This window comes from Schistocerca nitens, chromosome 8, assembly GCF_023898315.1.
Source record: "Schistocerca nitens isolate TAMUIC-IGC-003100 chromosome 8, iqSchNite1.1, whole genome shotgun sequence".
Lineage (NCBI taxonomy): Eukaryota > Metazoa > Arthropoda > Insecta > Orthoptera > Acrididae > Schistocerca > Schistocerca nitens.
This window is the reverse complement of record NC_064621.1, coordinates 381,082,332-381,096,383: the sequence shown is the minus strand read 5'-3', so window position 1 is coordinate 381,096,383 and position 14,052 is coordinate 381,082,332. Positions and strand designations below refer to the sequence as shown.

Genomic DNA, 14,052 nt, shown 5'->3' with positions numbered 1-14,052 from the left:
ATTTTTCCAGGTCAACAAACCCTGTGAACGTGTCTTGATTTATCTTCAATATTGTTTTTTATCAACCGTAACGTCAGGACGACCTTTTCACGCTTTTACCTTTCCTACAGCCAGACTTATCATCATCTAACAGATCCTGAGCTTCTTTTTAATTCTTTTGTATATTATTCTTGTCAGCAACTTAAATGCATAAGTTGTTAAGCTGACTGCACGATAATTTTTACACTTGTCGGCTTTTGCTGTCATCGGAATCGTGTGGATGATGTTCTTCCGAAAGTCGGATGGTATATCGCCACTCTCATACGTGCTACACACCAATGTGAATGGTCGATTTGGTGCCACTTCCCCGAATGATTTTAGAAATTGCGGTGAAATGTTGTTGTCCGTTCTGACTTATTTGATCTTAAGTTCTCCAAAGCCCTTTTAAATTCGCATTATAATTCTTGATCCCCTATCTCTTCTATATCGCCTCCTATTTCCTCTCCTATCGCGTCATCAGACAAGTCTTCCCCCTCATAGAGGCCTTCAACGTAGTCCTTTCACCTATCCGCTCTCCTATGCACTCAACAGTGGAATTCACATTGCACTCTTAATGTTACTGGCCTTCTTTAACTCGCCATAGTGTACGTTCTTTTATTTACAGAAATTATCGCGAAATGTTTGTTAGATGACACTCCCTGCATCACATAGATAACCGAAATATAGCAACGAAGTTAAGCACTCATCTTAAAAACGGGTACTACAGACCTCAAAATATCTTCCGTGCGCTTTGAGCTACGGCAACACCGTGAAGCATTCGGAGCAAGCAAAGTACTGAAGACAAGAAGAAGATAGCTGTCTCTAGGGTACATGGATACGCGAGCTCGCTTCTTCTTACTGTAGACATCTCCCAGTTGGAGGCGAAAAGAGAAATCTCTATAGCGGCCGGTACTGTAAGCCGGCCGATATTGCGCGGCTCTCTCCTACCTTTGACTGCAGATTTGCTTTGGGAATAAGTAATTGAACTCAACTGTTGTAATACAATCGTATTTGGTTTTTCAGGTGGTGACAATGTTGACGTCGAATCTGTCGCTGTCCTGGGATACGAGGGTGCTCCTAGTATATGTGACAATGCTGGACTCGATGAGGATTGTTACCAGTTCCAAGAATCGAGGATTGTTGTTGAGCGTTCTCAGAGGGACGGAGGAGTGTGTTACAGATTTTCTGCGTCGTACGATATCCCAGGTATAATAGTAGAAATCTGCATTCCTCACAACGGTAGCCACCTATACGGCGGTCCGGAGCAGTATAATCAATACTGGCCCATAGAGTCCAACGTATACAGCAATTACTCCTACGTCACTAAACAGCAGGACAACGTCGGCATTGCCGAGCGGTATTGGCTCTTTTCGGACGGTAGATACGTCCACGCGCAACCAAATATACCCCTCTTCATCAATCAGAACATCAACGACTCAGTGGGTTGGCTGTGTCTTGCCGCTGAGAAGGCACCGCCATACTCGCTGGAGCGATCCGACATCGTCCTGAACAAGACGACGTGCGTGTTTGAAGACGCGAGGCAGGCCCACGAGGATGCTGTCGAGAGGTACCTGGGCAGACCGTCTGGCATACCGGACGAGCGAATGACCACGCACCCTATTTGGTCAACTTGGGCGCGGTACGAGAGGGACATTAACGACTCAACGGTGAGGCAGCTGGCCGCGGAAATAGTCGCCAACGGCTTCAACAACAGCCAGCTCGAGATAGACGACCTGTGGGAAACCTGCTACGGGAGCTTGACGTTCGACACGGCCAAGTTCCCCGACGTGAGGAAACTCACAGAAGATCTGCATGACCTGGGTTTCCGCGTCACCTTGTGGGTCCACCCCTTCGTGAATCTCGACTGCGAGCCGTACCATTCTCAGGCCCTCGCCAGTGGATACTTCGTCACCAATACCGAAGGCAGCGCCAATACCTCCTGGTGGAATGGCGAAGGCAGCGTCGTCGACTTCACAAACCCTGAAGCGGCAGCCTGGTGGGCCAATAGGCTTTGGGTAAGTACTGTTGTGACTCCTAAGTAGTAGCGAGTTATCATGTGACAACTCAGTATCAATCGATCTTCGTTGGGTAGCTACTTGCGATTATTGGCTGTATTACACGACCTGTCAAAAGCCTGAAACACCATCTTTTGCAGCGCAGGCCACTGCGAGACGTGCAGGAAGACAGTCTGTGAGGTTCTGGAAGGTACGGTACCAATGGGGATTTGGAGCCAGGCTTATGACAGTGCCGTGTCCAGCTGCGCTAGGTTTCTTGGCTGAGGATCGGTGGCGCGAACAGCCCGATCGAACTGGTCTCACACTTCCTCAGTTAGGTTTACAATCTGAGAGTTTGGTGGCCAGGAAAGTACAGTAAATTCATCTTGGTGCTCTTCGAACGACGCGCTTACACTGATAGCTGTGTGACACGTTACATTGTCCTGCTGACAGATACCATTGTGCCAAGGAGAAACAAACATGTAGGGATGGACATGGTCCCCAAGGATAGATGCCCTCTTGTATTGACACTTTGTCCCTTCCAGAATTTCGAGACGATCCAGGGAATGCCAAGAAAACATTACCGTGACCATAACGCTCTCTCCTCCCGCCTGCAGTCTTTCGAGGATTATTGTAGGGTGTTTACTTTCTGTCCGATGGAGCTTAAAACTGGATTTTTCGGAAAAGGCATCCGTCGCCACTCAGTGGATGTCCAGGTGCGATACTGGCGTTAAAATTCCAGCCTTCGTCAACGATGAACAGCGATCAGCATGGGTGCGTGAATAGTGAATCAGGCGCCTACTGCGGAGGGCCATATGCTGCAAAGTTCGCTGAACGGTCGTTGGGGAGACAACGCTGGTAGCCCTCTCGTTCATCTGGGAGGCCAGTTGCTCAACAGTTGCTCATCTGTTCGTCTGTACATATCTCCGCACTCGTCGTTCACCCTTGTCATCTATGCAGTTGCCTCGGTACCGATTTTGGATATTACCGTTTTGCGATGCACGGTCTACTTTAACCACTGCGGTACGCGAATAGTTTACCAACTTAGCCGTTTCGAAAATTCTTCCAGCCTTGTCCCGATAGTCAATGGTTGTGCCCTTTAGGACGTCAGAGAAATTGCTCCAGTTCCGCATTACGACTGGGGACTGATGACCTCAGATCTACATCTACATCTACATCCATACTCCGCAAGCCACCTGACGGTGTGTGGCGGAGGGTACCTTGAGTACCTCTGTCGGTTCTCCCTTCTATTCCAGTCTCGTATTGTTCGTGGAAAGAAGGATTGTCGGTATGCCTCTATGTGGGTTCTAATTTCTCTGATTTTATCCTCATGGTCTCTTCGCGAGATATACGTAGGAGGGAGCAATATACTGCCTGACTCTTCGGTGAAGGTATGTTCTCGAAACTTCAACAAAAGCCCATATCGAGCTACTGAGCGTCTCTCCTGCAGAGTTTTCCACTGGAGTTTATCTATCATCTCCGTAACGCTTTCGCGATTACTAAATGATCCTGTAACGCAGCGTGCTGCTCTCCGTTGGAGCTTCTCTATCTCTTCTATCAACCCTATCTGGTACGGACTGGTACGGATCCCACACTGCTGAGCAGTATTCAAGCAGTGGGCGCACAAGCGTACTGTAACCTACTTCCTTTGTTTTCGAATTGTTCCTTAGGATTCTTCCAATGAATCTCAGTCTGGCATCTGCTTTACCGACGATCAACTTTATATGATCATTCCATTTTAAATCACTCCTAATACGTACTCCCAGATAATTTATGGAATTAACTTGACTAGAAGAAGGGATCGGTTGGTAGGACATGTTCTGAGACATCGAGGGATCACCAATTTAGTATTGGAGGGCAGCGTGGAGGGTAAAAATCGTAGAGGGAGACCAAGAGATGAATACACGAAGCAGATTCAGAAGGATGTAGGCTGCAGTAGGTACTGGGAGATGAAGAAGCTTGCACAGGATAGAGTAGCATGGAGAGCTGCATCAAACCAGTCTCAGGACTCAAGACAACAACAACAACAACTGCTTCCAGTTGCTGACCTGCTATATTGTAGCTAAATGATAAGGGGTCTTTCTTTCTATGTATTCGCAGCACATGACACTTGTCTACATTGAGATTCAATTGCCATTTCCTGCACCATGCGTCAATTAGCTGCAGATCATCCTGCATTTCAGTACAATTTTCCATTGTTACAACCTCTCGATATACCACAGCATCATCCGCAAAAAGCCTCAGTGAACTTCCGATGTCATCCACAAGGTCATTTATGTATATTGTGAATAGCAACGGTCCTACGACACTCCCCTGCGGCACACCTGAAATCACTCTTACTTCGGAAGACTTCTCTCCATTGAGAATGACATGCTGCGTTCTGATATTAAGTCCTATAGTGCTTAGATCCATTTGAGCCGCATTATGACAACGACTGCACACTGTCACCACCCCCCCTCCCACCCTCCCCCGACACGCTTTGTATACCCTCCATTGCTAGTGCTGTGTCACCTGCTGTAACATAGACTGATAGACTGTGATCACATTAATGTGACTGGATCGTGTAACTGCAGTAGGTATCAGAAAGATTAGGAAACACCAAAATGATTTTTCCGCGTTTTATGGAAGACATATTCACGCTAATAAGAGGAACGTCACAGGTATAGTTTTATCATCAATGAGTCAAAACAGGAAATGAAAGAGAAAAAGGAGGCAATAACGGTGCGAATCTTTTCCGGGAATTGGAATCACTTTGCACCAAATCCTACAGATAGATGATTTCAGTAAGCGTGTGTGGTCCTCACATGCAGTCTCGCCCATAGTTTTCGTATACTCTCGGCTTGTACGTTGTTGGTAACATATATAAACGGTTGTGATTACATTTGTTGGAAGCAGTTAGTATTACATAATGCATTAGTGAGACCAACAAAACCATAGTACACTACTGGCCATTAAAATTGCTGCACCACAAACATGACGTGCTACAGAAGCGAAATTTAACCGACAGGAAGCAGTGCTGTCATATGAAAATGATTAGCTTTTCGGAGCATTCAAACAAGGTTGGCGCCGGTGACGACACCTACAACGTGCTGACATGAGAGAAGTTTCCAACCGATTTCTCATACACAAACAGCAGTTGACCGGCGTTGCCTGGTGAAACTTTGTTGTGATGCCTCGTGTAAGGAGGAGAAATGCGTACCATCACGTTTCCGACTTTGATAAAGTTCGGATTGTAGCCTATCGCGATTGCGGTTTATCATATCACGACATTGCTGCTCGCGTTGGTCGAGATCCAATGACTGTTAGCTGAATATGGAACCGGTGGGTTCAGGAGGTTAATACGGAACGCCGTGCTGGATCCCAACGGCCTCGTATCACTAGCAGTCGAGATGACAGGCATCTTATCCGCATGGCTGTAACGGATCGTGCAGCCACGTCTCGATCCCTGAGTCAACAGATGGGGACGTTTAGAAGACAACCATCTGCACGAACAGTTCGACGACGTTTGCAGCAGCATGGACTATCAGCTCGGAGACCATGGCTGCGGTTACACTTTGCGCTGCATCACAGACAGGAGCGTCTGCGATGGTGTACTCAACGACGAACCTGGGTGCATGAATGGCAAAACGTCATTTTTTCAGATGAATCCAGGTTCCGTGTACAACATCATGATGGTCGCAGCCGTGTTTGGCGTCATCGCGGTGAACGCACATTGGAAGCGTGTATTCGTCATCGCTATACTGGCGTGATCACCCGGCGTGATGGTATGGGGTGCCATTGGTTACACGTCTCGGTCACCTCTTGTTCCCATTGACTTTGAACAGTGGATGTTACATCTCAGTTGTGTTACGAGCCATGGCTCTACCCTTCATTCGATCCCTGCGAAATCCTACATTTCAACAGGATAATGCACGACCGCATTTTGCAGGTCCTGTACGGGCCTTTCTGGATACAGAAAATGTTCGACTGCTGCCCTGGCCAGCAAATTCTCCTGATTTCTCACCAATTGAAAACGTCTGGTCAATGGTGGCCGAGCAACTGGATCGTCACAATACGCCAGTCACTACTCTTGATGAACTGTGGTATCTTGATGCTGCATGGGCAGCTGTACCTGTACACGCCATCCATGCTCTGTTTGATTCTATGCCCAGGCGTATCAAGGCCGTTATTACGGCCAGAGGATGTACCCAAATTGCGTGTAAATGTAATCACATGTCAGTTCTAGTATAATATATTTGTCCAATGAATACCCGTTTATCATCTGCATTTCTTGTTGGTGCAGCACTTTTAATGGCCAGTAGTATATCATCTTCTGTAGATGTATAACTGTTTTCAGGAAGGGTTGTTTCTTTTGTTAGGACTCAGAAACATTAGCAGTACGATCAGCCACAAATATAGCTGCTGGACAATGACTGCTAACATTATTAGGAAACAGCGGCTTCAATAGCAATAAATTTGCTTTCCTTATTAATTATTCGACAATACTTTTACTGATCCTAAAATAAACAGTTGCTATAATTCAAGCCTAGAAATAGATAAATTATTATAATTGTTGTAAAAATGAATGTTGGATTATTATATAGGCTAGTTTTTCTAAAGATACTGTTATTTCTTGATAACTGATTGAATTATTACTTTTTCTCCTTTCTCTTTTTGCATTTATGCAAAGATACTAGATCTTGTCACTAACTGTTCCTTGAATATGAACATAATCTGCAGTGGTAACGGTTTGAGCACGGAAATGAAAGCCTTTGCTTGCAATCTATTCGTCACCACAATAAAAAAACTGTACGCTAAGCAACATCCAAATGGTTCAAATGGCTCTGAGCACTATGGGACTTAACATCTGAGGTCATCAGTCCCATAGAACTTAGAACTATTTAACATAACTAACCTAAGGACATCACACACATCCATATCCGAGGCAGGATTCGAACCTGCGACCCTAGCTGTCCAGACTGAAGCATCTAAAACCGCGCGGCCACACCGGCCGGCAAAAAAAAAACACGTAAAATTAACATGAAATGAAGAAGTTAATTATATTGGTCTATGATTGGCATTGTTAGAAAAACTAAAAGAATAACAAAATCAGAGTTCGTCATCTGTGCAACGCACACGTTCCAATTAACAAGAGAAATAAGCCAATGAAATCTGTAACCAAGGTGCACAAACAACCAGATGGATGAGTGCTGCTCAGAAATTTGGGGAAATCTGTGGTAAGGTCCTATGGGTCATCGGTCCCTAAGCTTATACACTACTTAATCTAACTTAAACTAACTTATACTAAGGACAACACACACACCCATGCCCGTGGGAGGACTCGAACCCCCGACAGGGGGATGATGCTCAGAATACGAACTCTGAAATATGAAAATAACACATGCTATAGCAAGGGCGACACGCACATCTTCAAATTGCACACTCAGGACGGGACGGCAACAAGGAATCGAATGCTTGGATAACCAGGAAGCGAATGGTAGGAAGTCAAAGTTCTCCGTTCTCAGCGAAAATTCTGTTGGAGGGATGACAGCATGTTTGTAGTCATCACGGCGAACGAGAAAGTACATTGGAACATGAAAATAGAGGGGAACGCTGTAAAAATTTCCTCGAGATACCATACAATGCTCATAAACAATTTGCTAGGCTCGTATCTAGATTAAACTATCTTTTACTATTGGTCGATGCATACACAATATCTAGTACGGGAGGCAGTACACTGGTCTGGATGAACAGAAATAGCGTTGATTTGTTAAAACGTTAAACATTATTTTCCAAAAGTCCTTTAATGCATAGATCGCGTTTACATAAGAAAATTAAAAGATGTTGACTAGCTAGGCCGGTTGTAACAACTATCTTCAGATCCTGCTTATATTAAATGCAGGTTGAATGCAAACTGAATGTACCGGTAATAATCATCATAAAGCGAGCCGCATTTGTGTTGAAAGAAACATGAATGAAAAATTTGGTCCTACATCCTTGTTCATAACCATTCTTAATTTTTGTGGCGTTGCATAAAGCTTTTTAGCTGAACTATGCTGTAATGGTACAATCAGTTTGTTCAGCCAGAGTCTTGTATAGTATGGTGCAGAGCCAGACACAGTTTTGTTGTTGGTGTTAACACCAAATTTCTTATTCGTGTTTGTTTCTACATGTACAACAGGAATAATCCATTCCTAACACGCTAAACACTTTTAATGCATCATTTATTTTGACCATTTGGCCTGCCTCTTTTGTGAACCCTAGCGTTGGAGTCTTTTGCCTTTACACTTTTATTCCCATTATGAAATATTCTGCCACATTACTCCTTCACCGAACAAGTTATAAAAATAGCATTTTGTTGTAAATAATATGACTGCCTCCTTCTCAATTTTATTACAGTCATATTGTTTGTGTATTGTTAGTCTTAGTCTATACTTCTGCAGCATAATTTCAGGGATTTCAGAAGTATTAATCTGCCTCATATTGTGTAACAATTTCTCAAGATCCATAACCGACTGGAGGATTCGTAATTTTCTTTACTGTATTTCGACGCCAATTACAGGAACTACAGAATCTAAAACGCAAGAAATGAATATTTAAATAGAAAACTTTGGAATATAACATGTTTTTAAACTGACTAAAAAGTGTAAAATAATTTCTCCTAGACCCATACAGACTACTAACCCTATACAGATAGTCCCAAAAATTTGTGCGTGGATATTTTTAATAACGATGACAATACTTGTGAAATTTAAAACGAGAAATGTTGGGCGCATGCTGTAGGTAACTGATGCATTAATAGTTCAGCTAAGTCACCAACAATTTTATTGCGCTACAAATAATAAGAACTCTTTTGGGAATTTTCTTAACGACAGCTACTCTCGACACTCCTTACTGTACCTACTTCATGTGCCGCACGTTTTTCGCTTTAAGTTTTAATATGTTGTCATAGCTATTAAAAATTCACAAGCACAAATTTTTGGGTCTGTGTTTATGGGGTTAGGAATTTGTAATGGGGTTCAGAGAAATTATTTTATACTTTATAGTCCGTCAGTCTCGTGAGGGCTCACTAATATTGGAATAGCACCCCCGCCTTTGTACGTATGGGAAATCCTGTATGTAGCTCAGGCTTACGTGATGGAATCTGTTGGAATTATATTTTCCTCGAGACATATTGAGACTCATATTTTATCTTCGATAAGGATATAACCTGAAGTAATGAACTAAAATTTGTGTCAGGGCTGGGACTTGAACCTGGATCTTCTACTTATTAGGGAGGTGTGATACCCACTACACCACCCTGGGATTGCGGCTAACATATCTGCATGGTCTACCTACATACCGGTACGGTAGCTCAGCGTGTTCGGTCAGAGGGTTAGCTACCCTCTGGAAAAAAAAAAAGAACTGAGTGAACGGATCAACGAAGAACCTGAACGGGTGTCATCGGGCGTCCACCCCGCCACTCCGAACAAATTCAACGAACAATATAGAACAAAATGAGATCAACTAAAAAAAAAAGAGAGATCCAATGCCCCCCCCCCTCCCCCCAACACGAACTTCAATTCACACCTTTACTCATCTTCATTTTCTATTTCTTAAATTGTCGTTATTACTGAGGCTCTCAGTTTTGTACATAGTGGAGAAAGCCTGCCTGTTCCTCAGGCACAGGTGATCTATTGATCCGATGGAATTATTTTTTCCTGGAGACATACTGAGTCTCAACTTTATCTTCCATGAGGATAGAAGCTGAAGTAATGTATTAAAATTTGTGCCAAGGCTGGGACTTGAACCCAAGTCTGCTGCTTACTAGACATACTTATGTTACTCACAATGTCAGGATGGTGCAGTGCGTAACACATAAGCCTGATAAGCAAGAGACCCAGGTTATTTCATCATATCGACAGATCACCTATGCTTGAGGTACAGGCAGGACTTTCCCATTACCTATAAATCTGGGGTAAGCTGAAATCGGAATCGCTGGAGAGAAGGCGACATTCTTTTCGAGGAACGCTATTGAGAAAATTTAGAGAAACGGCATTTAAAGTTGACTGCGGAGAGATTCTACTGCCTCCAACAAAAACTGTGCATAAGGACCGCGAAGATAAGATTCGAGAAAGCATACAGATTGCCGTTTTTCACGCGCTCAATTTGTGAATGGAACAGAAAAGGAAATGAGTATTAGTGGTATGGGTACTCTCCGCCACGCATAGTTTGGTGGATTGCGGAGTTTCTATGTAGATGTTGATTTTCAGAAGGATTTTGGAACATATAATGTGCTCAAACATTATGAATCACCTCGAAGAAAACGATTTATTGACAAATAGCCAACATGGATTCAGAAAATATCGTTCTGCTGAAATTCAATTAGCGGTTTATTCTCGCGAAGTAATGAGGGCTATCGACAGGAGACGTCAAACTGATTACACATTTTTAGATTTCCAGAAGGCTTTTGACACCATTCCTCACATGCGACTTCTGATTAAATTGCAAGCCTATAGAGTCCCGTTCAGTTGTGTGACTGGATTCATGATTTATGGTCAGAAAGTTCACAGTTCGTAATAACTGACGGAATTTCATCGAGTAAAACAGAGTTAATATCTATTGTTCCCCAAGGAAGTGTTATAGGCTCTCTTTTGATCCTGATCTACATCAACGATTTAGTAGTAATTTGTGCAGCCCTCTTAGACTATTTGCAGATGATGCTGTCATTTTTCCTCACGTAAAATGATCAGATGATAAAATGAAATTGCAAAATGATGTAGACAAGGCATCTGTATGGTGAAACAGTGGCAAATGACTCTTATCATGAAAAGTGTGAAATCACCTTCATGTGAACTAAAGAGAATCCTATAGAATTCAGTAACACGATAAATCACACAAATCTAAAGGCAGTAAACTCAACTAAATACTTGGAGATTACAGCTACGAATAATTTAAATTGGAACGATCACACAGAAAATGTTGTGAGAAAACCAAACGAAAGACTGCGATTTATTGGCAGAATGCTTAGAAAATTTAACAGGTCTTATGAAGATACTGCTTGCACTACACTTGTGCGCCCTCTCCTGGGACTATTGCTTTAGGGTGTGAGATCCACATAGGATTTCCGGAGGACATCGAAAAAGTTTAAAGAAGGGCAACTTGTTTCGTATTATCGAGAAATAGGGGAGAGAGTGCCAGGGATATGATACACGAATTGGGGTGGAAGTCATTAAAAGAAAGGTGTTTCTCGCTGCGGCAGGACCTTCTCAAGAAATTTCAATCACCAACTTTCTTTCTTTTTTTGACACCCACCTGCAAAATAAGAGAAATCAGAGCTCGCACAGAAAGATTTAAGTGTTTGTTTTTCCCGCAAGCTGTGCGAGAGTAAAACGATAGAGGAATAGTTCAAAGGTGGTTCGTTGATCCCTCTGGCTGGCGCTTAAATTTGCATTGCAGAGTAGTCATGTAGGTTTAGATTGTACTCTATGAAACACACCTGGGACGACTTCGTGCACCATCTGCGCGTCCATAATCCAGCTGCCCTTGACCTCTGAGGAGACATCAGGTGCTACATACGTTGAATCCATGCGACTCATAATAACTGAAGTATTGCGTTCCAAATCAGCACGCTATTAAACAGGCGGTAATAATGTTTCCGGTTAAGCGTAATTTGTTAATGAGAAGTGGGGAACGGTATGAAACAGCATTCAGCGTTTCCGTTGAAACATATTTTTGAAACCATTTTCTTGAGAAATAGTGTTCGTCGACCACCCTGCAACCATAACAATATAGCTATTACTATATTTATTAAGTGCGATGGACGACAAGTTTTGCAAATAATGGTGTTTATTTGTGTTCCTCGTTATGGATGAGTTATTTCGTGCTGAAAATAACGATAAGAAATAAAAAAAGTCTGCTTAACTTGAATTATTTTTTTTTTTTCGAGGGAATTAAGAGGAACTTAATGACAGTTGTAGCAGATTCAATTTGCAATTCAGTATATTTTCGCTGTAAGACAAACTACTCTGAGAACTTTATCTCTGGTGAACATCATAGTACTACCTTCTACTAAGAGTCGGACACTTGGCCAGCTGTTTTGTTTCTTGGCTTCTAAACACAGAATAGGACTGGTAACTTAGTGTTTCGATGTTAGTTATTTGACGTCATGTGCTGTCAAAAACATTGTGTAATCGTCATTCACATCATCATCGTCTGAGTAGTTTGGAATCCAGGTCTTGTCTAGGCTTTCCGATGCACTGTCATCTACAGCGACAGGCATCGATGGAGCTCTTTCCATTTCCCATTAGGTCGCTGTCTACGCTTCTCAGCCAGCTATATCTCTGGGTAACCCCGAATTCGTGGCATTCCTAGCTTACTCTGCTCGCTTAGCCCTTCTGGGCTGGCTGCACTCGTCCATCAAACAAACATTGTCTCTCGCACTGCAAAAAATGGTTCAAATGGCTCTGAGCACTATGGGACTTAACATCTGAGGTCATCAGTCCCCTAGAACTTAGAACTACTTAAACCTAACTAACCTAAGGACATCACACACATCCATGCCCGAGGCAGGATTCGAACCTGTGACAGTAGTGGTCTCGCGGTTCCGGACTGAAGCGCCTAGAACCGCTCGGCCACAACGGCCGGCTCTCGCACTGCAGTGCGGCTTCTTGTAATGACACGCCACGTGTACTTCTCTTTCATTACACTAAGTATTGCAGATACCAATCCAGTATTCGTTGTCCCAATTTACTAATTTTCCTGTCTCCGCTACCCGGCCGCGGTAGACGAGCTGTTCTAGGTTCTTCAGCCCGGACCGCGCTGCTGCTACGGTCGCAGGTTCAAATCCTGCCTCGGGCATGGATGTTTGTTAGGTTTAAGTAGTTCTAAGTCTTGGGGACTTATGACCTCTGAAGTCCCATAGTGCTTAGAGCCATTTGAACCATTTGAACCTATCTCCGCTAGTATAAAGGCGATCAAAAAGTTTCCGTTGCTGCACCTTGTATGTAACGTAGCGCGACTCCAATGCATGTTCAAAATGATCAAATGTGACTGAAATCTTATGGGAATTAACTGCTAAGGTCATCAGTCCCTAAGCTTACACATTACTTAACCTAAATTATCCTAAGGACAAACACACACACCCATGCCCGAGGGAGGACTCGAACCTCCGCCGGAACCAGCCGCACAGTCCATGACTGCAGCGCCTTAGACCGCTCGGCTAATCCAGCGCGGCTCCAATGCATGTATACGATCACTGGCGTGAAGGTAAGGGTCTAGTGTGGCATTCGTATCTTTCCAACGTGCGTGCTGTAAATATCGAATCATCAACTATGGCGACGTTAGTACCAAATGCGTCCAGACAGGACCAACGTACTGTTATTCTTTTCTTGGCTGCAAAACAACAAACACCGGAAGACGTCCATCCGAGAACGAAGAATGTCTACGGGCATGAATATCTATCAAAAACCACCGTTGAGGAATGTTGCGCCAAGGGTGAAGCTTTTTCATGATAAAGCACGTCTCCATATTGCAAATGTCATAACACAGAAGTTACGCCAACTGAAGTGGGAGACACTGGAGCATCCCCCCTCCTATAGTCCTGATCTCTCCGCCTGCGATTATCAAGTCTTCGGTCCCTTAAAAAAGGCCCTGAAGGTCTCACGACTCCTGTCGGACGACGATGGGCAGCAGGCAGATACGGACTTCTTCACGCAGCAGGACCCGCCCGGCGTTTTACCAAAGCAGTATCTTCAGACTAGTGCGTCGGTGGGATGAGTGTCTCAATGCTCAAGGCGATTTTGCTTGATTGATATAACTATTCTAGACTGTACGGCCTTCGAAGAGAAACTTTTTGACCGCCCCTTTTAATTCCTCACATGCACCGTACCTCTCCATTGCTCGTTCAGCAACCTCCAAGTTCCCAATAGTTTTCGCATTAAAGTCCGTGTCCCACTGCTATATACTGAAACAGATAACAAACTTTGATTGTAAATTTTATTTCCAAACACATCTGAAATACACTAATGGCCACTAAAATTGCTACACCACGAAGATGACGTGCTACAGACGTGAAATTTAA

The 14,052-nt window shown here is 43.7% G+C and overlaps 1 protein-coding gene across 1 annotated transcript in view; it reads left to right on the top strand.

Moving 5' to 3' along the window:
- Window positions 1-14,052, top strand: part of LOC126198823 (myogenesis-regulating glycosidase-like) — a 56,154-nt gene that overhangs the window by 17,480 nt on the left and 24,622 nt on the right. Inside the window, exon 3 of the mRNA XM_049935394.1 lies at window positions 1,042-2,033. Within this exon, the coding sequence (XP_049791351.1) occupies window positions 1,042-2,033 (992 nt within the window). The remainder of the gene's footprint in view (window positions 1-1,041; window positions 2,034-14,052) is intronic.